This window comes from Nicotiana attenuata, unplaced genomic scaffold (genome assembly GCF_001879085.1).
Source record: "Nicotiana attenuata strain UT unplaced genomic scaffold, NIATTr2, whole genome shotgun sequence".
In the NCBI taxonomy this organism is placed as follows: domain Eukaryota; kingdom Viridiplantae; phylum Streptophyta; class Magnoliopsida; order Solanales; family Solanaceae; genus Nicotiana; species Nicotiana attenuata.
Window position 1 is genome coordinate 379,220 of NW_017670434.1, and position 23,880 is coordinate 403,099.

Below are 23,880 nucleotides of genomic sequence, written 5' to 3' on the forward strand. Positions count from 1 at the left end.
TTCAATTATATTCTCATAAAACCAGCAAATATTGGGCCCGTGCTGGCACGGACGATTCTCGCCTAGTACAACAAATAAATACACCTTGTAGTTTAATTTCTAGAAATTCAAACTTATTACTTACATACTCTTCGTATGAAATTATCCAAGTTTCTCTCTGATGATCCTCCATCTCCCAATGCATTCTCTAACGTCTTCTTCACTTTCTTGATAGAATTTCTAAATTCATCACTTGATTTTCCATACATTAATTGGTGTATTTTCTCCAATACTTCGTCCTTAGTTATTGGATTTTTATCGCACAAATTAAGTCCAATGTTCCAATCATCAACCACTAATTTTCGATTAGTGAATTGATCAGTGAGCAAAGGGAAACAAAGCAACGGAACTTGACACCAAATAGCTTCCAAAATCGAGTTCCAACCACAATGAGTCAAGAATCCTCCGATGGCAGTGTGAGTCAACACTTGTTTCTGACAACACCAAGGTATGATCAAACCACGACCATGAGTTTCACCCTGGAAGTCATCTGGTAATGGGTTCGGGTCATCGGAGCTGACAATATCGGGTCGGAGCACCCAAATAAAACTAACTTTACTTGATAATAAACCATAAGCTATTTCAAGAAGATTATTTTTGGTAAGATGGGCATAGCTACCAAATGACACGTACAAGACAGTTGCATGTTGTTGTAGGTCAAGCCAATGTGTGCAGTCAAACTCGGACCACATGCTCGTAGCCATGTCACTCTTGTTGAACTCGGATGGAAAAACGGGACCTATCGCGAAAAATGTTTTTTCGACTTGTAGAGCTGATATCGTCTCGGGTTCGAGCTCTTGGATAGTGTTACATAAAATAAAGTCAGCACTTCTTACATCTTCAAATGCATTGAAAATGATTTGATGACATATTGAGGTTGTGTCTGTTTCTTGAAGATATGACATTAGGTCCTTTGGTTTGATTGATTGTACTCCTGGTATGTAGTCAATCACGTCCTCACGTTTGCCTGTTGTCAATTAGCAAAAGAACCAAGAATAAAAGTTTAATGAACATTTTAGTACAAAACTAAACGAATTGCAGTAGTGAAATTGTCATAAAAATAGGTTTGTTATATATTTCGACGATGGAAAATGGCCAAATATGCCCATGTACTATGAGAAAAGGTTTAAATATACCCTTCGTTATACTTTGGGTCCAAATATACCATTGTTAGGAACACTGAGGTGGCATGTCACGTGACATCCACCTCATCAAATGTTAGTATCTTGCAGGATTGAATGTCCATCTTGGACAAACTTAATGGAAAAGGGGTATATTTAAACCAATAATATTACGGTTGGGATATAATTGGACCCAAAGTATAACGAGTAGTATATTTAAACCTTTTTTTTTATAGTACATAGGTATATTTGGCTCTTTTCCGTTTCTACTATATATATCGAAGTCAAAATAAGAAGGACAAAAGGCGATTATTCAAATGGAAAATCAATTAAGGCTTGTTTGGTTACCAAAGATTGTTAATACTAATTAATTACTTCTATATAAAAGAATCTTGTATTAGGATAAGAAAAATTTTCTTATATGATATACCTATACACAGGAAATTTGTGATTCAGGATTTAACTTTAACCTACCATCACATATAGACGATGTCAACAACAACAACCCAGTGTAATCCAACAAGTGGGGTCTGGGGAGGGTAGGATGTATGCAGCCTTACCCCTACCCTAAAAGGGCAGATATACCATATATATATATATGGCGAATTAAACATATAGGAGAGAAGGAAAATGAACTTAGGGAGGCTTACCAGTACAACCAAAGTGGCCATTTAACTTCAAAAGATGAAGATGATAATAAAGGGTAAAAACCAAAGCTGGCTCTGTCCAAAAAGATATGTACAAAAGTCCATATTTCTTGGCCAATTTTCCTGGAAACACAAAGAAAGAATCAGCAATCAAGCAATTCACAGGAGGATCGATTTTCGACTCCATAATTTTCAGTAAAGCTTCCTCTACATGAGCTGAGAACACATGTAACAAAGCAGCCATGAATTGGTTATGGTTCAATGACCGGTCGAAATTTAATGGAAGTCCATCAGGTACTGTCACGTAACGTATATCTAGCCCGAGACCTCGATAGCTAGAAAATATATCGTCCTGACTATTCTTTTGAGTGATCTGATCGTGTGTAGATTGAGTGTTGATGAAAGTAATAGTGAAGCCTTTTTGTGCAAGTTTGATGGTTAGATTGATTGTGGGAATAACATGGCCTTGTAGTGGATAACATACTAATATTGCATGAGGCTTTGGTCTTGAATCCACCATTTTTGGTCATAAATTTTGAACTATATGCAAATAGACAAAGGTTGTAGAGGCAATGAAAGAGAACTGATAAGTTTTGTATGAATGACCACAAGCAAGAATATGCTTTACTTTTGAAAATGATACTATATACAGGGAAATGTCATGCAGAATATTATGCTTGCTAATATTAGAAGTCTCGTCCGTTATCATATTCCATTGTTGTTACTATTATTTGTTGCTTGATTGCTTTACTTTCACTGTTTCTTGAGCCGAGGGTCTATCAGAAACAGTCTCTCTATCTTTATTAGGTAAGGATAAGATCTACGTACACACTACGCTCCCCAGACTTCATGTATGGGATTACACTGGATTTATTATTTTTGTTGTTGTTGCTAAATTATTAAAAGTGAATTTGTGAAAGATAAGTGTAAGTGAAATTAAATGACCATATATACCTCAAAATTCATTTTATCTTTAAAGTTCATTTTGCAAAAATACTTTAGTTTCTCTTTAACTAACTAGAGGAGGCTAAAGTATATAAGAGTTAATTTCTTAAATGCTCACTTAAATTAATGAAATTGTACAATAAAGTCATTTACTCCCTCCATTTAAATCTATATGAATTTTTTCGAAGCAAGATGATCAAATTTGTTTTCACTGTAATTTCAGACATAGATTCCTTAAGTTTTTTGAAATAAAATTTACATATTTAGAATCTATATAAAAAAATACTATAAGTTACAATCGTTAAAAAAAGGGCAGCCCGGTGGACTAAGCTCCTGCGGGGTCCGGGGAAGTGTCGGGAACCAAGGGCTTATCGTACGCAGGATTACCCTGCATTTTTGCAAGCACAAGGGTCTATAAGTTACAATACTAGTTAACAATTGAAAATATTTAAAACTTATTTATAAAAGGCATGGTCAAACAAAATTTTGTTTGATTCCCCAAAAGTAATAGGTTTATTCTTTTGAAATGAAGGGAGTATTTTTTTCTTTTTTGTAACAATAAAATCATATAGCTATTTAAGAGTATGTCAAAAAAAATTCTAATTTATAAAATTATACATAGCCATGTGCTGACGTGCATAGGATATCAAAAATATTCTCATTTTCTTACTTCAAAGTGAAGTCAAGGAAAAGTATTTAAAAAATAAAAACAAAACAAATAACCTAGTGCTTTTGTTTGTACCTTGTTGGAAATTTAAGAATTTATGGCAAAAATTAACCATCACAGACCTTTTATCAATTTATTATATAAGTTCACTTTAATTCTCAAGATTATCCTAGAGAAGGTTTTGCTTTTAGTCCTTTTTCTTTTTCCTCTTATTATTTCATAATAATCCCAACAGAAATGTTGTCACCAAATGACATAATACCCATATTCAACTCTACTAAAAAACATTTTCTCAAACGTCAAGTCTTTGTATTTTACTTCTGTATAGCTAATCATTAAGGAGAGGTCCAAATTTCGAAGACTTGATCCAATGCCTTGAGTGTAGTGTTTTTAATTGAGAAACTTCCAGAAACCATTATGTTTTAGTAGTTATTAGCTAATTGTAGCTATCATTTACAATATTACTTCCTATAGCTATATTTTTAGATTGTTTAGAGTGTATTCGATGTATTTAAGCTACTGTATTCATGAATACAGTAGCATTTCTAGGCGTGAATCTGGGGATTACAGGTAGACAGATTTTTGTATTCGAGTGTATTCGACTGTATTCATGGCGTGAAACATAGGATTACAGCTGGACAGGATTGTTGTATTTGACTGTACTCACGGCGTGAAACAGGGGATTACACTGTTTTTAAACGGAAAGTGAATCAGTTAACATAATAGACTCCTAATATAACTCAACAAACTCAATTATAACACATAAATTTTGTATTTCCAGTTATAAAAAAGATTCTCAACCGAAAAACTCTCCAAAAACATAGCAATCTTCTGAGAAATTATATAATACATCTAAATACATAAATTATATTATAAAAAAAAAACATATGAATACATTCATGGAATATAGCGAGACAGTGAATACAATGAAATATATAGAATACAGCGGGATAAATTGAAATACAATAAAAAAAAAGACAATGAATACAATGATATAGATAGAATACAGCGAAATTCATTGAAATACAATGAAATATATTAACAGAAAATTCAAGTTGCTCAACCCCAAACTCAGTTCGTCTTTGTTCAAGAACAACCTTAATGTCGTCTCGCCATCACCATTGCCTCCGGTTGCTGTTGTTACGCCGGAGAAAATTTCTATATTGGATGATTGCTTGGCAGCCCAAAAGTCTTCGCTGGAAAAGATGAAGTGCTATGAAGTAATCACCTCCCGAAAATCGTACCAAGGATTCTATTGGCGTTGCTGTCGAAGGCGGCGTTTCTCTTCCGTTTAAAATTCCAATAGCAGTTTATTTTCTGGAAATCATAGCTTACAGAATCAGAAGCCCAAAGTTGAGTAAATCTATCAAATGTAGTAGCAATTATTTTCTCAAATGCTAACAGAAGAATTTTACCCTCTTTTTTTCGCGTTTTCTAGAATGGGGGAAGTGGATGGAGTGTATCAAATTAGAGAGAGAACGTGGAGTGAGAAGTTTACATCAAATAGGGTAATTATGTGAGAGAAAAATCTGAAAAAGGAGAGAGAAAAATAAAAAATAGCATATATAATGGCTTAAGGGGAGGAAGTGACCAAAAATGGATATTTTGCTATAAACATTAAGAGGTATCTATAGAATATAATATTTTAAAATAGTATTTATTTATAATATTTTATTTAATGAAATTAAGTCTCTGTTATGGATCTTAATCATACAGAACTATTCAGACCAATTACGTGGTTATGAAGTAAAAAAAAACACACTTAATGATTAAGATCTGCATAATTAAGATTCAGCCTTTAAAAACAAACACACTTAATGTATGAATCTGAATGATTAAGATTCAGACCTCCATTAAGTGCAAACAAATGAGGCCTTAGTGTTCCATGTTAAAAAACCGATTTTGCTTCATATTTGTTATAAGACAATAAGAGTAGAAGAAGAGTATTGCAGAGAAAATATATAGAGAGAATTCTTACTGATTTGGGTTGAATTACAATGGAATAGAACCCCTTTATTTATTGGAGAAAGTGACTTAGCCACCGAGTAACAAACCCTAAAATCTCTCTAAAATATAGACATTCACTTTGAATACAATTCTATTTATAACACCCCCCCTTGAATGTCTATTCAATAGATAATGTGCCTCGTTAAAATCTTAACTAAAATAAACCAATGGAAAAATATTTTAGTGAAGGAAAAAGAGTACATATATATAACAATATGCTTTTTGGTTGCCTCGTTAAAACCTTGTAAGGAAAATCCAATGGGACAAAACCTTGCAAAGAAAAAAGAGTGCAACGCATATTAAGTACCTCTGATAAGAGCATCAATTTACATCTTTAAGCCGTCACATTTCAATCTTGTGTACCATCTTCAAAAGATCGTTGGTAGAGATTTGATAAATAAATCAGCAATATTGACTTGACCGAATTATTGCACCTTGAAATCATCATTCTTGATAGATATGTAATGTCTAATTTCGTGGAATGACCTTTTCAACATCTCCATAGATGTAAAAATTCTCGCTGTCACATTATCATGCTTATAGTTATTGCAAAATACATATGTGCACAAATTGCACTTAGGATGTGGTACTTCAGGACCAAGATTGTGTATGCTTTAAGCGATTTAAATCATTCAGGGATTGTCATATAAGTTAAGTCACATGAGCCATATAAATGAACTTTAGATGCATATCACATTTTCATGTCATGCTAGACATATAAGGTAGATAAAGTTGATTGCACACATTGTTCGCTTTATAATTTCAAGTATTTGAACAAGAAGTCCAAAACGACATATCTTTCATATGAAATCAATTCTACTTGAATTGTTTTTCCAGACTTAAGATCCTCATATATGTTCGGGGTTATCATAGATGAGCCGACGAACATTTTATATCTGTTCCAAGCTCCTTTTTTGTTGATAAAGACATAACATAGAGATCTCTTCATTCATATTTTCATGTGCCTGAATCTCTCCTGAAATTTTATGAAGTATTATATCATGTGATTTTCTAGATCACTTGCCTCCTTATTATAATCATTTTGATCATTTGCTCATCTTCTTTTTCAAGAATTTTATTTGAAACCGATTTGTCTATACAATTTTAGCGTACCATAGACTTGGTCCTTCTAGGACTAATTCTAATAGGAGCATTTGTAATAATATATAATTACTTTATTTGGGTCAACATATGCGTCTGACATATTTTGCAATATATTGCAGGTGAATTATCTTTTTATGACCTTCAAGTTCATATTATCTTATTTGAGGAGACAATTCATCCCATGTAACTTTTTCTCAACTGTTTATTTTATCTGCCCCTCATGTTAGAAAAAATAACATGCTTCCTCAACTTTGAAAATCCATCTTTGTGTGTTATGGTGTTAATCAAAATATACACCGCACATCAATAATAATAAGATGGAATTATTTAGTTCCTGATCACCCTAAACCACTTATGAGGGAAGAATGCAATATACTTTCGTATATAGTGTATATCAAACTGATATAGATAAATTTTTTCTCGTAAGTAATATTTTTGCTATTAAATGGAGGCACTCAATAAATTATTTTGCTAAACCAGACCGTGATGTGAACCAACTTATCAAGATAAACTGTCTTGAATAGGAAATATGAATATTATGCTCTAAATTAAATTATTGAGCAAGTTACCTCGCAAATACTAGGTTGCAGGTTAATAGTAATCGCACATTAACCATCTCATAGATGTATCTTACGTGGTATACATGGCAGATGAATGGTCCCATATTCACCTTTGATATTTCTAGCATTCATGGGATTCAATCCCAATATTAGTTGATCTACTAATTAATGAGAACAAGCAACATAAGAGAATTCGTAAAGAACTTTCTAGTTCTTTAATGTTTACCCATGTGAATTCTCTTTTATTTTTGCACATCATACTTAAATTAACATGGTTAAACTAATTGTGCCAACTGAATAAACTATCAGTATAGATAAACTTCAGGTTTACACCATGACGTATGCAATTATTAATAAACTCCAAGTTTATTATGATATGGGTTTTTATATCAATAAACTTCTACTTCATTGTAGCATCTTTTTATTTGAGTAGTACAAATCAGAGAATAAAGCGGGTAGCTTTTCACATACATATTATCTCGCTACAAGTTGTAGTAATAGAATATATTAAATCTTTCCTTTATTTAAAGTCTCAATATAATCAACCGCTTTCGCGAATACTTTAGAAACTAAATAAGTTTCTTTGAGACTTACGACGACACAATACCTTACTGATAATCAATTTTATTTCTCCAAAATAGTGATAATTGGCTCTTCCAGAGCTCTCATTTAATTTTGTACTATCACATATTTATCAACATCCATATGGTGAATATCTCCTTTATGAAGAAAGTTATACCATTATGGTCATGGTCAAAATCATTATAGGCAAAGATATGTCGCTTTTATTATTTTTGCACTATGATAATCACATTGCCATAATATTTTGGCATAGTCACAATAGTTATGTGATCAATCGTAACGACCCGATTGGTCATTTTGAGTTCTAGCGCGTCGTTCAACGGTTTGAGGCCATGAGTAGCTTCACTTTAGGTATTATGACTTGTACGTGTGGTCGGAATTGAATTTTGGAAAGTTCGGGGTTGATTTGGAAAAGAAATTCTCATTTTGGAAGCTTTAAGTTGGAAGAATTGACTAAGTCTTGACTTTTGAGTAAACGACCTCGGAATCGGGATTTGAAGGTTCCAATAGGTTCATATGATAATGTCATGACCCAAATTCCATTATAGGCCGTGATGGCGCCCAACACCGCTGTTAGGCAAGCCAACACTGATCAACTAGTGAATTCCCATTTTAAACAAATTAGTAAGTAGTGACTGTTTCCTGTTTGTTAAATCTAGAAGGTTGCAATTTTTAACATAACTAAGTGGAAGCAATGAATACAAATCGAAGTCATGTAAGCAAAACCAAAGTCACGAGTCTACTAGTGTGTGTACCAAGACCTGGTGTCATAAGAATGTGGACAATCTAGTAGAATATACAAAACAAATGCTAGTCTACTGTCTGAAAGGAAATAGACAGAAAATAAAGATAAGAGAGACTCCAGCTGCTGCAGAACGGCTCAAAAGGGCAGCTCACCGGGAAGTCTCGAGCTGGGGAATCAATCTACGCGCCGGACTGGTGGCTAGATGCACCTGCCTCAAAACCTATACAATCAAGTACAGAGGTGTAGCGTGAGTACATAAAAATGTACCCAGTAAGTATCTAGTCTAACCTCGAAGAAGTAGTGACGAGGGGTCAACTTCGACACTTACTAGGGCCAACAATGTAATAATGTGTGATTCTAAATAAGCATGATATATAGAACTAACAATAAACTCAGAACAAGAAATAACTGAACAGTTCTTCCATCATATTTAAGAACCCAAAACACTTCCTTCATTTAAAACAAGTGATCTCTAAAATAGTAAATTTATACCAATTATAAAAAGGGCTTCCAGTTCTATTATCACACACAAATTCCACCGAGGACGTTCGGCCCAATCCAACATAAAAATGTAAATTGTGCACCGCCGAGGGTCGAACGGAGCGAACCATAGATGCATCTATTAACATGTCGAGGCAAACGGCCCGGTCTCATGAGAGTAGTGGAAATAGTAACCCTGCTCGCGAAATATACTTGCGACGCGGTTAAATATAAATATACCATAACTTTCCTCAATTCCTTTCAAAATAATTATTTACTTGAAGCCTTTAAAATCTTAAAATCCTCAACTTAGTTCCATTCAATGCAAGTCAACAAACATGATCAAATAACGGTGTCCACAAAGCATGGTGTAAGCCGAGAACTACCCAGACATAATAGGAATAGTAGCTACGTACAGACTCTCGTCACTTCGTGCGTACATAGCCCCACAATTAATCACATATTAATTAAGTTCACCTATGGGGATATTTTCCTCTTACAAGGTTAGAAAAGAGACTTACCTCGTCTCAAAGCCTACTTCCAAACTCAAGAATGCGCTCAAACCCTCAAACCGGAGCCGAACAATACAAAACTATTCAAATAGTGTAAAAACCAATCATTATAGGTTTAAAATTTCATATTCTAACTATTAAAGTGTTACCCAACCCCAAAGGCAAGATTCCTAAAATTCACCCCCGGGCCCACGTGTCCGAATTCCAAAAATTTTCGAAGTAAGTTGTTACCCATGACCTAGGAATATAAATATATGATTATCACTAAGTTTCATGGTCAATTTCGTGGTAATAATCTCATTCTTGTCAAACCCTAGGTTTTTCATCTAACCAGTAATTTCTACCAATTTTCATGTTGAAATCTACCCACAATCTATGTATTGCACTCACACTAGGTAGAAATTGCTTACCTCCAAAAGCTAGGTGGAAATCCCTCTCAAGAAGCTCTAATAATAGCCCAAAGAGTGAGAGAAAATGAGTGAAAACGGCTTAAGTCCCATATTAATTGAACCTCATTGCCCCAACGATTTTTGCACCTGCGGATCCGCTTTTGCGGACCAGGTGTCCGCTACTGCGAAATTGGCTGGGCTGGCTGGGGCCGCACCTACGGACGGGCTCCCTCTTCTGCAGTCCCGCTTCTGCGTAGAGGGAACCGCATTTGCGGAACCTGGTTGGCCATCCTTGGATCACATCTGCGGAGGCTTGGCTCGCACCTGCGGAAATAGGCTCGCAGGTGCGGGCTCACCAGAACTGGTGCACCAGCTTCCCTGTTGAGTTTCAAACTCAACTAGCACATCGTCCGAATGGCACCCGGGGCCCTCGAGGCCCCGTCCAAACATACCAATAAGTTTGGAATCATAAAATGGACTCGCTCGAACTCACGGAACGCCCGAAACAACATTAAAACTAAGAATCACACCCTAAAACCAATTGAACCAAACTTAAGAACTGCAAGTCCTTCAAGTTACTTCCAATGCGCCGAAATGTACTTATACTACTCGGAATGACACCAAATTTTGCGTGCAAGTCTTAAATGACATTATGGAAATGCTCCCGGTCTCGGAATTCCGCTTGGACCTCGATATTACCAAAACCCTCTCTAAACCAAATTTAAAGAACTTCAAAGTTCTTCAAGAACCAACTTTCACTGTTAGGCGCCAAAACGCTCTCGGGTCATCCAAAATCCAATACGAACATATGCCCAAGTCCGAAATTATCATACAAACTTACTGGAACCGTCAAATCCCGATTCTGAGGTCGTTTACTCAAAATGTTGATCGAAGTCAAACTTGGCCTTTTAAGCCAACCTTAAGGAACCAAGTGTTCCAATTTCAATCCGAATTCTTCCGAATCTCGAACTAACCATCCCTGCAAGTCATAAATCAGTAAAACCATGTACGGAAAGTCTTATTTAGGGGAACGGGTTCTAGAAAGCAAAACAACCGTTCAAGTCTTTACAGATGATTTTGGACTTGAGCGTATGTCCGCATCGGGTTTTGGATGACCCGGGAGCGTTTCAACGCTTATTGTGTCATTTTGGATGAATTTCATAAGTTTGGGTTGAAGTGCATTTTGATGTTATCGATGCCCGTTTGGGATTCTGAGCCTAGGAATAGCTACATGTGGTAATTCTGGTCTTAGGAGCGCGTCCGGATGTGGATTTGGAGGTCCGTAGGTCATTTCAGGGTCATTTGGCGAAAGTTGGAAATTGAAGGTTTTTGGGAAGTTTGACCGGGAGTGGACTTTTTGATACCGGGGTCAAATTCCGTTTCTGTTTCCGGAAGTTGGAGTAGGTCCGTAATGTCGAATGTGACTTGTGTACAAAATTTGAGGTCAATCAGACGTGATTTGATAGGTTTCGACATCGAATGTAGAAGTTTGAAGTTCTAAAGTTCATTAAGCTGGAATTGGGGTGTGATTCATAATTTTGGCGTTGTTTGATGTGATTTGAAAGTTCGAATCAGTTCATATTGTGTTTTAATACTTTATTGACTAGTTTTGGAGCGTTAGGCATCGGTTTTCTCTATTTAAAAGTCTTAGGAGCCGGCTGTGGAACTTCGGAGCGAAGTAAGTCTCTTTTCTAACCTTGTAAGAGGGAATTAACCCCATAGGTGAATTGAATTCATGTGTGCTCTTATTTGCGGGAGCTACATATGCACGAGGTGATGAGAGTCCGTACGTAGCTACTAATTAGGCTTATGTCAGGGTAGTTTTAGGTTTACACCATGCCTTGTTGATACCGTTATTTGATTATGCATATTATTTTCCTTGAAAAGAGTTTAGATTGAGTATGCTTATTATTTGCCTTGAAGAGAGTTGAGATTGATGGATTTCGAGATTTAAAAGTTTTCACTTGAATTTCGTATTTTTGAAAAGAATTGAGGAATATTATAATAATTCGAGAAATCTAGGTTCAATCGCGTCGCAAGTATATTTCGCGAGTGGGGTGAATTTCCACTACTCTCATAGGAGCGGGCCGTTCACCTCGGCAGGTTAATAGATGCATCTATGGTTCGTGCCGTTTGACCCTCGGCAGTGCACATTTTAAATATTTATGTTGGATCAGGCCGTACGACCTCGGCATGACTTGCGCATGATAACTCTTTGGAACTAATAATAATTGATATTGTTTCACTAGCTTGAGATATAAATTGTTAACTGACGAAAACAAATTTGGAAATTTTTATGAGTAAAAGAATTGTTTATTATTCCCGGTTATTGAGTTTTCAGCTATATTATGTAATCCATGCTTAATTATAACATCGGTATTTTATTGTTAGCCCATAGTAATACTCGGAGTCGACCCGTCATCACTACTTCTTCGAGGTTAGACTGGATACTTACTGGGTACGCGTTGATTTACATACTCATACTACACTTGCTGCACATTTTTGTGCAGGTACATATATGTCTAGTAGCCTTGTGGGCGCAGAGGCGTGGTTAATGCGGTGACTTAGGTGAGCTGCATTCCATGTTACGATTCGCAGCCAGCAGAGTCTCCTTTAGAGTTATTTATTTTTTTCCTGTCTAATTTGTGTTACGGACAGATGCTGTATTTTATTTTACTCCCTAGTTGATGCTCATGCACTTGTGATACCGGGTTTTAGGGGTACTTATGAGTTGTTCCGGATTGTAGTGGTGAGAATATTATCATTTCACTGTAAGTTCCATCTCTTTATATTTAATTGAAGGAAAATTATGATTTTAAAAAAAAATACTAAAATGAGTAATTAAGATAATCTTTCAGTGTTGGCTTGCCTGACAGCGGTGTTAGGCGCCATCACGACCTTTAATGGATTTTGGGTCATGACAACATGGTATCATAGCCTTAGGTTCACTTAGGTCTCACGAGTCATGAGCAAGTCTAGTAGGGTCTCACGGATCGGTACGGAGACGTTTGTACTTATCTTCGGGAGGCTACAGGACTGTTAGGAGCATTTCCCTTCTTGATTCCTCATCGTGCGATTTGATTCCTTTGAGGCTTATGCCTTTATTTCCTTCCTACTTATTCTTATACGATGTTGAACGCTCGTGTCAATTGGGAACCGAGGAGGTTCAGTGGTACTACACACATGGAGCAGGATGTTTCTCCCTGCGCATTCGAGCAAGTTATTATCATCTTCATGCAGAAGGATGTTCTGTCATTTCAGCTCAGTAGTTGTATTTCTAATTGTTTTGAGGATAGGCACGGGTTGCCATGATGTTCATGAGTTGTTATCTCACAGTATTGATATAATGGTGGGGTGCTCGTTTATGTGCTGACGCAGTGAATGACTTGAAAGGTGAATTTGTCAGCGTATGATTTAGAGGTTCAGCATTTAATTCCAGCAAAGGAATGGCATCAGACTATGAATGTTCAGGTTTGGGTTGATGGAGTAACGACACTTGGTATTTTCGAACGTGGTGAAATTTTCATTTGTGATGTAGTGTCGTTGTCCTTGTTTGAAGTATTGCGGTTCGCCAGTGTTATGGACTCTTTGATTTGCCTACGGGGCTGGGTGCTGTGAAATGGTGCCTGGGAAGCGGTTGTTAGAGATAGTGGTGTGTAGCAGTTTCGGGATCAAATCGGTGTTTCTAATGTTGATGGCTCGAGAAAGATGGGCTTTTAAGATGTTTAGAGTTGGTAATAATTTATTGGTTCAGGTGCTATAGAGATAGATTTTGATTTGAGGCTGCATTTGGGTAGCGAAGGATGAGGAAGGACACGGTGGGAGGTGTCTCGCGGTGGTTTAATGGCTAGAAAGTCAAGTATGAAAAGCAGAGGTCGAAAAGTGGCTTAAAGGAGATGGTTTAACCGAGGTGGGAGTGGCAGAGTAGCGTATGGGTTCTGTGGTAGGATAACTACACGCCTTGAGAAAAGTATAAAGTGATTTGGGATTCATGGTGGGCGGTGACTAGGTTTAAGGACTTAATTTGGAATGTTGGATACTATGCGGAGGAAGATTGGATACGACATAAAGGAGTTCGCTTGATATGAAGAGGAATTCAACATGACTTCGGATTGGAACGTATCTTCGCACTTTTAGTTGATGTCAATGGGGAGGAACGGACTTGTACAACTGGTAGGTGAGGACGGGCCCAGGATGGTATATTGATTTAGTAGTAATTGTACTTAGTGCAGCGTTGTTGGAAGGTGTCAACATGGAAATTTCCACAGGTGGGTTATCTCATGCGAGCAGATTAGCGGTCGCGTGGTGTTGAATAAGCTTCTACGAAGAATTCTACTGGCTATCCAGTAAGGGGTCAAATATGTGAATATGGCTAGTGATTCAAAGAGTTCATAAAATGTTTAACAGAAAGATTTGGAGAAATTTGGCGGGTTGATTGTGCAAGACCATGTCAATGAGGAAGAAGGAATCTTGGTGGGTTCCAAGGTTATGTAATTGTAGCTCCAAGCTTAGTGGGAGAGCCCCACCATCTACGATTGGATTACATAGTTGTCTACTTGTGAGGTTTTTGGTTATCGGCATATTGGTGGTTATTACGACTAAGGAAAGAAAACATCAGTGTTAATTTGAGCAAAAGATTTGGGGAATGTGTGCTATATTTGGCCTTATCGATTCATGTTCAGGCTTGGGGAAGACCCAAAGTTTATGCTTTGTGTGGATGTGATGTACAAGGAAAGTAATTCAGTCGGGTGCTCCCTTGAGAGGGTGTTCATGTGCTAGCGGAGCCATGGAGTTGATCATATTCGGGACCAAGTCGGAGTGGGTGACTCTTAACAATGGTCCAAGTGGATTCAAAAATTTTAGTGCGGTGCTTAAGGATTTTGAGTCCGTGGGTTGGTTAAGTATCAAGTTGTTTAGTGGAGTATGAAAGAGACTTGGAATGTTCTTTGTTATCATTGGGTATGCGGTGCAGTATTGGAGGAAGGGAAGAAGTAGCTTCGGATTTGCAGAAGGTCTTGCAGAATGGGTGTACATTTTGGCGATGCTATTGTGCGCTTAAGGAGAACATGAGATGGTTCATGGGTATCGAGACGACGTGGTCTCGTGAAATAAGGTCACCAGGATGAGTGCAGATTGGGTTTGTTACATGTTGAATGGAGCTATTATTATTCCTAAGGCAAGCCCAGAGTAAGTTAGAAGACGTCAGATCGGTTAGCAATGGTTGAATTGGCATGATGGTGGAAATGATCAGTTCATTCAGCGTGTTAAGTTATACATGTGATTTGTGGCGGTATGTGCGAGGCTTGACGACCGCCGTAATGGATTTTATTTGGTGGCATTCGAGTATTATGTCTTGTTATGTGTAGAAGGATCTCAGAAGAGTTATGGTGGTTTAGACCACTACTTGAGGATTGTATTTTCTACGGATATGGGAATTTAGTCACGTGTTGCAATGATTCTCCTGAAATGAGTTAAATGAAAGGTTTCTATATAACGGAATGTTTATTCTATTAGTGGTTCAGGAGTTATGATGGAATTCTTGTACTCTCGCGTATTGGCATGTTAGGTGCAGTGAGCGGCATGGGAATTGGAAGTTGAGGATCAAAGTTGCGGTTCGGTGTAGACAAGAATGTTTCGAGCTTGGATGAGCAGGAAAGAATTCAGATGTTTAGAGTAAGCTGGTATTGTCTTTAGCGTCACATGAGATCGGTGTCCTGTGTAAGAGGCTTCGTGTACTGATTTGCAGATTCTCGATTTGCTTTACAGCATTGTATGGCCGGTGGTATGGATGTGCATACTTTGTTACCTGGTGCGGAAGGTCGTGGGATCGTATCCCATGGGAAGATTGTATATGTGTGACATGTAGTCACTTGATTGATTGAAGATTGAAACAAAGTATGGAGATTATGGTACTATAGCTAATGTGAGAGCTTAGGCCTGGGAGACACTCTATTCAGTTGGTTATGAACTGTGGAAGTCTGTTCCGGATTGGATGTCTGTTCTTATATCTAGAATAGGGTGGTTGTGGATCCTTGGAAGGTTATTGGCCCAGTGCGGTACGATCCGAATTGGCTTGAGGTCTGTGGATGGATTTAGATGCGAATGTGCGCTTTGTATCAGGTCGGATGTGTTCATTTCGGCGTAGCGTTGCTTACGGAGGGGTCTTTGGGCCTTGGATGTTATTTTTGTCGTCAGCTATTCTGTGTAATCTCTATTGCGCCATGTGGGTTGTGAGGTGGTTTGATTATTCGCACATGTGTTGTGATCCCGTGTAGCTTGTGGTGTTATATGAGCAGGATGGATCTCGAGATGCAGGTCATTTATTGTACCTTAGCCGTGCTTGAGTTTTACAGCGTATGGTGCTATCTGTCCCTCCAAGGATGGTATTATGCACTTGGCGTGCTTGTGGTCGACATCCGGGTATTTCGCAGGTATGAGCATTCTAGCTCGGTAAGTATTTCCTTATAGATTATTATGTGTGGATCGGGTGGCACACCGTCACGGGTATATTGTTTGGATCGGGTGGCACGCCTCCACGGGTATCATGGTTGGATCGGGTTGTATGCCACAACGGTATCATATGTTGATGGGGTTGCACGTCGCAACAATGTGACGTTGAGTACAGTTCCCCATTGTGTGTTTTGTTTCTCATTTTATGAGGAAGGTTCATAAGTTCCTTTTGATTGTTTAATTAGTTACGTGGGTTGAGTAGTTCTTTCCAGGGTTCTTTTTCCTTATGTATCACATTCGAGTTGTAGCTTGTTGGCACATTGTGGCATCATATGAGACTTGTGGCAGTGACTGAGATGGCTTCTTGCCTGAGCGGCTTGTACTGGGCGAGATGAGATTATTGGACCTGGGATTAGTGCGATCAGATTTATATGAAACATATTAAAGAGCAAATATCGTTATTTGGTTCGTTATGAGGTAATGGCTCTTGTCAGGAGGAGAAACTCAATGATTTTTTGACTCGACAATTGGTTATGAATTTCTATAAATCTCTTCCGTCGTGGCAGTACTGCGAGAGTTGGAACATGGCTTATACATGTTATGAGGTATACTAAGGGCTTCGGGTGAGTTGAAATTTCAGCTGTTGTGCTTGGGGGAGATTGCCTTGGGCAAATGAGTTAAGTGGTGCATGGTTTGATTTCAGTGGAGGATCATGGTCACGTTGGGTTCAGTGTCTGGTGATTGATACGGTGTTCGTGTGTTAGAATCTGGTATCATGGAGAATTCCGGATGTTGGAATTTGGTTCTAAAGCTTCTTAGCTAAGGTAGCAGGAAGGATCTTCAGTCTGGATCGAGCCAGCATGCTCAACTGGGTTGTGGTAGCAGGAGTAGGTGCACGAGGTCTTAAACAGTGATTTTTGACAACTCCAGAGCAGCTCTTAGCACGTTCGAGGATGAACGCATGTTTAAGTGAGAGAGAATGTAACGACCCGATCGATCATTTTGAGCTCTAGCGCGTCGTTCGGCGGTTTGAGGCCATGAGTAGCTTCACTTCAGGTATTATGACTTGTACGTGTGGTCGAAATTGAATTTCGGGAAGTTCGGGGGTTGATTTGGAAAAGAAATTCTCATTTCGGAAGCTTTAAGTTGGAAGAATTGACTAAAGTTTGACTTTAGAGTAAACAATCTTGGAATCGGGGTTTGAAGGTTTCAATAGGTTCGTATGATGATTATGGACTTGGATGTATGTCCGGATCGGGTTTTGGATGACCCGGGAGCGTTTCGACACTTATTGTGGATAGTTGGCATTTTGGATAAATTTCATAAGTTTGGGTTGAAGTGGATTTTGATGTTATCGATGTCCGTTTGGGATTCCGAGCCTGGGAGTAGCTCCGTATGGTAATTCTGGTCTTAGGAGTGCGTCCGGATGTGGATTTGGAGATCCGTAGGTCATCCTGGGGTCACTTGGCGAAAGTTGGAAATTGAAGGTTTTTAGGAAGTTTGACCGGGAGTGGACTTTTTGATATCGGGGTCCGATTTCGATTCCGAAAGTTGGAGTAGGTCTGTAATGTCGAATGTGACTTGTGTGCAAATTTTAAGGTCAATCAGACGTGATTTGATAAGTTTCGACATCGAATGTAGAAGTTTGAAATTCTAAAGTTCATTAAACTTGAATTGGGGTTTGATTCATTGTTTTGGCGTTGTTTGATGTGATTTGAAGGTTCAACTAAGTTCATATTGTCTTTTAAGACTTGTTGGTAGGTTTGGCTGATGTCTCGGGGGCCTTGGGGTGGTTTCGGATGGTCAACTAATCAATTTGGAGCTTTGTTGTGTTGCTGAAGGGCCTAAGTTCTGGTGTAATCACACATGCGGAAAAAGGGCCGTAGGTGCGACGCCGCAAAAGTGACAAGGCTAGCGCAAAAATGGAGGTTGGCCAAAAAGCCTGGGCCGCAGAAGCGGGCATAAACGCGCAGGTGCGCGAGCGCAGAAGCGCTTGAGGACCCCAGAAGAGGAAGCGCAGATGCGCTCAGGGGGCGCAGATGCGAGGACTGTTGGGCCGAGCTGGAGCCGCACCTGAGATGGAATTTCCGCAGGTGAGGAGCCGCAGAAGCGGCTATTGGACCGCAGGTGAGAAGGATGGGCTGGGCAGTGTGCTTCTTTAAAACGAGGGTTTGGCTCAATTTCACTTCATTTTGTTTGGAGCACATTTGGAGTTCCATCTTCATCAACTATAATGGGGTAAGTGCTTTCTTCACATGTTGAGTTAAATACATGATTTATATACGGATTTAAGCATGGAAATTTGTAGAAATTGAGATTTTTGCTAGAGAACCTAGGAATTTGGTATTTTTGGATTTTGACCACGAATTTGGGCATAAAATTGAGAATAAATTATATATTTGAGTTCGTGATGCTATGGGTAATGTTTATCTTCGAAAATTTTCGGAATCCGGGCACGTGGGCCCGAGGGCGATTTTTATCGACCTTTCGAGCGGAGCTGGAAATTTGTTGTAAATTGGATTATAATGAGTATTAGAGTATGGATTTATGGATTTTCACATTTATTGACCAGTTTTTTGAGCGTCGGGCATCGGTTTGCGTTGTTTGAAAGTATTCGGAGCCGGCTATGGAACTTCAGAGCGAAGTAAGTCTCTTTTCAAAAATGGTCACATAATTATAATATTTTTTGCACCAAAGTCACATAACGTTATTTTGTCATTTAAAGTCGCAATACTTATCACATTAATAACCAATGACGGTTAAATAGCCGAAAATATAACTTCTGGTGTATTTTTATTTTTATTGTTTATTTTTATCTTTTTAATTTTTTTTAACAAATACATATTGATAAATAAACAAATGGAGATTCAGCAAAAGCCATCGACTAACAAAGGCCATTTCAAAATCAAGAAGGCCTCTTCAGAAATCATTATGTCACGACAGGGAATTTCCATCGTCGGGATCGTGATGATGCCGAACATTTCACTTGCTAGGCAAGCCAACGTTAGAGGATTCTTAATGCCAACTTTAGCTAATTTCAATAACAAGAACAATTAAGCTAAACAGAAGCTAAAACTGATTTGCGGATTAATATAAAATCCATCATATATGGTACATTTAGGATCTGGAGTCACAATTCATGAGCTACTATGATTTACTACAAATAGAGTCTGAAAGGAAATACACAGTTCTGAAAGAAAACAAACAGTAAAATAATAAGACTAGGAAGAGACTCGAGGGTCTGCGGACGCCAACAGATCTACCTTGGGTCTCCTGACAAGCAAGTCCAGCTGCTAACCTCACAATCAGCTAGGGGTGGTACAAAATTTGCACAACAAGTGCAGAGTGTAGTATGAGTACAATCGACCCCATGTACTCGTAAGTGTCGAGCCTAACCTCGACGAAGTAGTGACAAGGCTAAGACATGAAACCTACATGATAAACCTATGCAAATAACAACATGTGTACAAATAACAAAAAAAATGGGCAAGACAAGTAATATCGGGAAGGGGACATGCTGAGAGGGATACAAGATAAGAGAATCACGACAGAAATGGTAACCAGAACAGTCAATGTGCCTTAAACCAGGGAAAAAACAACTAAACAAAATAAAGGAAAGTGCACGGCATCACCCTTTGCGCTTTTACTCTCGATCTCACAATGTAAATCAATAGAAATGGCATGACATCACCCTTCGTTCATTAGCTCTCATAACATGGCACGACATCACCCTTCGTGCATTAATACTCATAACATGGCACGGCATCACCCTTCGTGCATTATCACTCACAATATGGCACGACATCTCCCTTTGTGCATTATCACTCACAATATGGCACGACATCACCCTTCATTCATTATCACTCATAATGCACGGCATCACCCTTCGTGCATTAACACTCTCCTTTACCATAAAGCAATGAACAAATAACAACAGGGAGATAAAATAATAAGAACAAGCCTTACTTCAACATTTGGTTCCACAATACCAACCTCAATCTTTGAAATCAATACTCAATTATCACCAATAATCAGTAACATGATAAGAATGATCAATTTAACAATACTAGTTTAAACATGGATAATATGATCAAAGAAAACAATAATTACGAGAAACAAAGTTCCACCTGCATGCTTTAACCTGACAACAACGCAAAAGTACTCGTCACCTCACATATACGTTGTACCCAACATCTAAACATGTAGCAAATAGAAAAACAAGTCCTATTTCCTCAAGTCAAGGTTAACCACGACACTTACCTCGCTCCAAAGACCAAACTTAAAGCTCAAGCAAGACTTTTCCTTTCACACAAGCTTCCGAACCAATAGAATCTAGAAAATTACCAGCCAAACGATTCGAATTAAGCCTTAGGAACTACCCACGATTGTAAATAATTCAATTTAGGTCATTGTTGAAAAAGTCAACAACCAAGCCAGCTTGGTCCAAACCCGAAATTCGGACCAAAACCCATTTACCCATTCACCCCGAGCGCGGTTATGTAATTTGTTTTGGGATCTGACCTCAATTTGAGGTCTAAATCCCCAATTTACAAAAATCCCTAATTCTACCCAAAACCCCCAATTTTACCATGAAAACACAAGATTTTTGGTTGAAATCTAAAGAAATGTAGTGGAAGATTGAAAGAAAATAGTTTAGATTCACTTATCAATGATTTGGGTAAGAAAAGTTCTTTGGAAAATGCTTGAGTTTGAAAATTTGAAGAATGAATTAAAAACCCCGTCTAAGTCATATTTGATTAAATGTAGATGTCACATTTGCGACCTGGGGTTCACAAATGCGAACCCCGCAAATGCGAAGAGTCCACTATACCTTCCTGTACCATGAAATGGCACTTTTCCCAGTTGAGTACCAGATTAGTCTCGATACACCTTTTCACAACTCTTCTCAATTTCATAAGGCAATCATCAAATGAGTTCCCCACCACTGAGAAGTCATCCATGAAAACCTCAATTATCTCCTCTACTATATCCGTGAAGATGGCCATTATGCACCTTTGGAATATGACGGGTGCGTTGTATAGGCTAAACGACATTCACTGAAAAGCATAGATTCCATAAGGGAAGGTGAACGGCGTTTTCTCTCTATCCTCCGGGGCACTAGAAATCTGATTATACCCCGAGTACCCATCAAGAAAGGTTTGTGCCTTCTTTGATGTTCTCGGGAAGGTTTGTGCCCATCTTTCAGTAAAATTTTATGCATAAAGAAGGCTGAGCTGATCCCCTTAATGTCTGCAATGGTCCACCCAATTACAGTCTTGCACTTAGTCAGTACCTGCAAAAGCTGTTCTGCCTGCACATCTAACAAACTAGATGAGATAACAACAGGTAAAGTTGAGTTAGGTCCTAAGAATGCATACCTGAGATAAGATGGCAGTGGCTTCAGTTCAAACTTTGGCGGCTCTTCTATTGATGGCTTAGCTGGAGGAGTTTTTCTTTCCTCTAAGTGCAAAGGCTCAAATTCGAGCTCCCTTCTCCAAAAACCGTAGCCTTCAAGAGCAAGTACCCACTATGCCAAGTCTTCACCATTAGTTTCATCTAAGTTCATGAGACATGCTGCTAGAGGGTCTTTAATGTTCAATGCCTCATCTTCCTCCTCCAAAACTACATCCACCGCATCTATTAGAGAGTAATTAGCAAATTCACTTGGTCTCTGCATAGATTTCTGCATGTTGAATGTTATCTCTTCATTGTTTAATCTCATTTTGAGCTCTCTAGTTTCACAATCAATTAAAGCTCTCCCAGTGGCCAAGAATCGTCTTCCCAAAATTATGGGAATTTCCTCGTCAACCCGATAGTCTAGAATAACAAAATCTGCTAGGAACACAAACTTCCCAACCTGTACTAATACATCATCAAGAATAGAGAGGGCCTCTTCACTGTCGGGTCAGCTAGCTGTAGTAACATAGACATGGGTCTAGCTCTCCCAATGCCTAGCCTTTTGTAGATAGCTAGGGGCATGAGGTTTATGCTTGCCCACAGATCACACAGTGCCTTAGCAAATGCATAGTTGCCTATCGTGCATAGGATTGTGAAACTCCCTGCGTCAAACAACTTCTCAGCTCTGGGTCTCGTCACAACAACACTGTAGGTCTGAGTCAGTGTAACCGTGGCCAAGTCTTGAAAGTCGAACTTGCGGGATATCAAGTCCTTCATCATTTTCGCATAACCAGGCATCTCCTTTAAAGCATCAATCAATGGAATGTTTACCTGAATTTGCTTCAACATCTCCAAGAATTTCTTGTACTGCTCATCTTTCTGATACTTGGCCAATCTCTGTGGGAATGGTGCTGGAGGTCGCTTCTTCCTTGTGATTTGATTTTTTTCTTGTTCAGGCACTGCTTCTACTGTCCGTTCTGGTGCAACCTCAGTCTCTTTAACACCCTCTTCTTCTTTGTTGGTGTTCTCTTGCGCATGTTGTACCGTCACCTCAGTTAACCTTGCTGAATCATCTATCTCAATGGGTACCGGCACCAGTGTCTTAGTCGGTCTGCTTTCGCGAGCAATTTCTTGCTCCAGATCTAAGTCTCTACCATTTTGGAGACTCACTGCCATCAGCTGCTTCGGGCCTTGCTCTTTTGGATTGATTTGGGTGTGTGCAGGTAACGTCCCGTGGGGACGATTATTTAGGGCCATAGAAATCTGTCCTATTGGTTCTCAATATTCTTTATCGCTGATTCATGTGAGTCTAATCTGTCAGTTAGTTTTCCAGTGGACCCAATAACTTGTTGCATCATTCCCTCAAGTTTAGGAAACCCATCTTCGTGTCTTGTAGTCTGTTGTTGTTGAGGTTGCCGATAAGTCTGCTGCTGATTTTGCTGGTTGTAACCCCGTTGCCTTTGGTAAGGCACCACTTCACCCTGTGGTCGCATAGCCCCAAAATTATTGCTGTTGTTGTACTGCTGCTGAGCTGGTCTATATTGTTGATTCTGCTGACCCCAATTCTGACCATCTTGCCTCTGACCCCCATAGTTGGCCACATAATTCATGTTTTCTTGATATTGTTGGTTGTCACCTTCAGCACTCCATGAGCAGACATATGGTTGATTAATGAATGATGCATAAACCCCCATTAGTTGCATCAAGTATGTGTACTTGTTGCTTCTGGCCTGATTCATCAACCTTTTCGGTGAGGATGCTCATTTGTGTCAGTAGAGTGGCCATATTTTCTGCTATGGAGTTAGTTGGGTCTAACGCCACTGAGTTACTACAGGAGTGATTGGAGCGTTTCTTGTCGTCCATCCAGAGTTTTATGCCTTCTTGTCAAGTAGGATCTTGCTTTCTCTGAAAGTTTTGCTCAAAAATGCTCCACCTGATGAAGCATCAACATTGGCCTTCAAGCTATCTGCCAAACCCATGTATAATCTCTGCCCCAACATCTGCTCCGGAATACCATGATGTGGACACGTAACCAACAGAAACTTGAATCTCTCCCACATTTTTTGTAACGTCTCTATTGGTTTCTGTCTGAAGCTCAATATCTCATTAATTTGTTGAGGAGTCTTGTTGGGTGGGTGAAATTTGTTCACAAATTGCTTGACTAATTCCCCCCAAGTAGTGCTGGAGTTTATGGGGAGTGAATTAAGCCAAGTCTGAGCCGCTCCCGTCACTGAG

At 38.8% G+C, this 23,880-nt stretch overlaps 1 protein-coding gene across 1 annotated transcript; it reads right to left on the bottom strand.

Annotated features, from left to right (window-relative positions):
* Nucleotides 1–2,417, bottom strand: LOC109239341 (UDP-glycosyltransferase 86A2-like). The gene is made up of 2 exons (XM_019405891.1): nt 1,811–2,417; nt 1–1,006 (listed from the first exon to the last, which is right to left on the bottom strand). The coding sequence occupies exons 1-2, from the start codon at nt 2,325–2,327 to the stop codon at nt 117–119; spliced, it is 1,407 nt and encodes a 468-aa protein (XP_019261436.1). The 5' UTR covers nt 2,328–2,417; the 3' UTR covers nt 1–116.
* Between the last annotated feature and the right edge of the window lie 21,463 nt (nt 2,418–23,880).

Bases quoted from the DNA above. Each gene is read 5' to 3' on its own strand.
- LOC109239341 (XM_019405891.1), bottom strand. From the start codon at position 2,327: ATGGTGGATTCAAGACCAAAGCCTCATGCAATATTAGTATGTTATCCA. The intron at 1,007-1,810 runs GTAAGCCTCCCT...AATTGACAACAG, and splicing joins TGGCCACTTTGGTTGTACTG to GCAAACGTGAGGACGTGATT.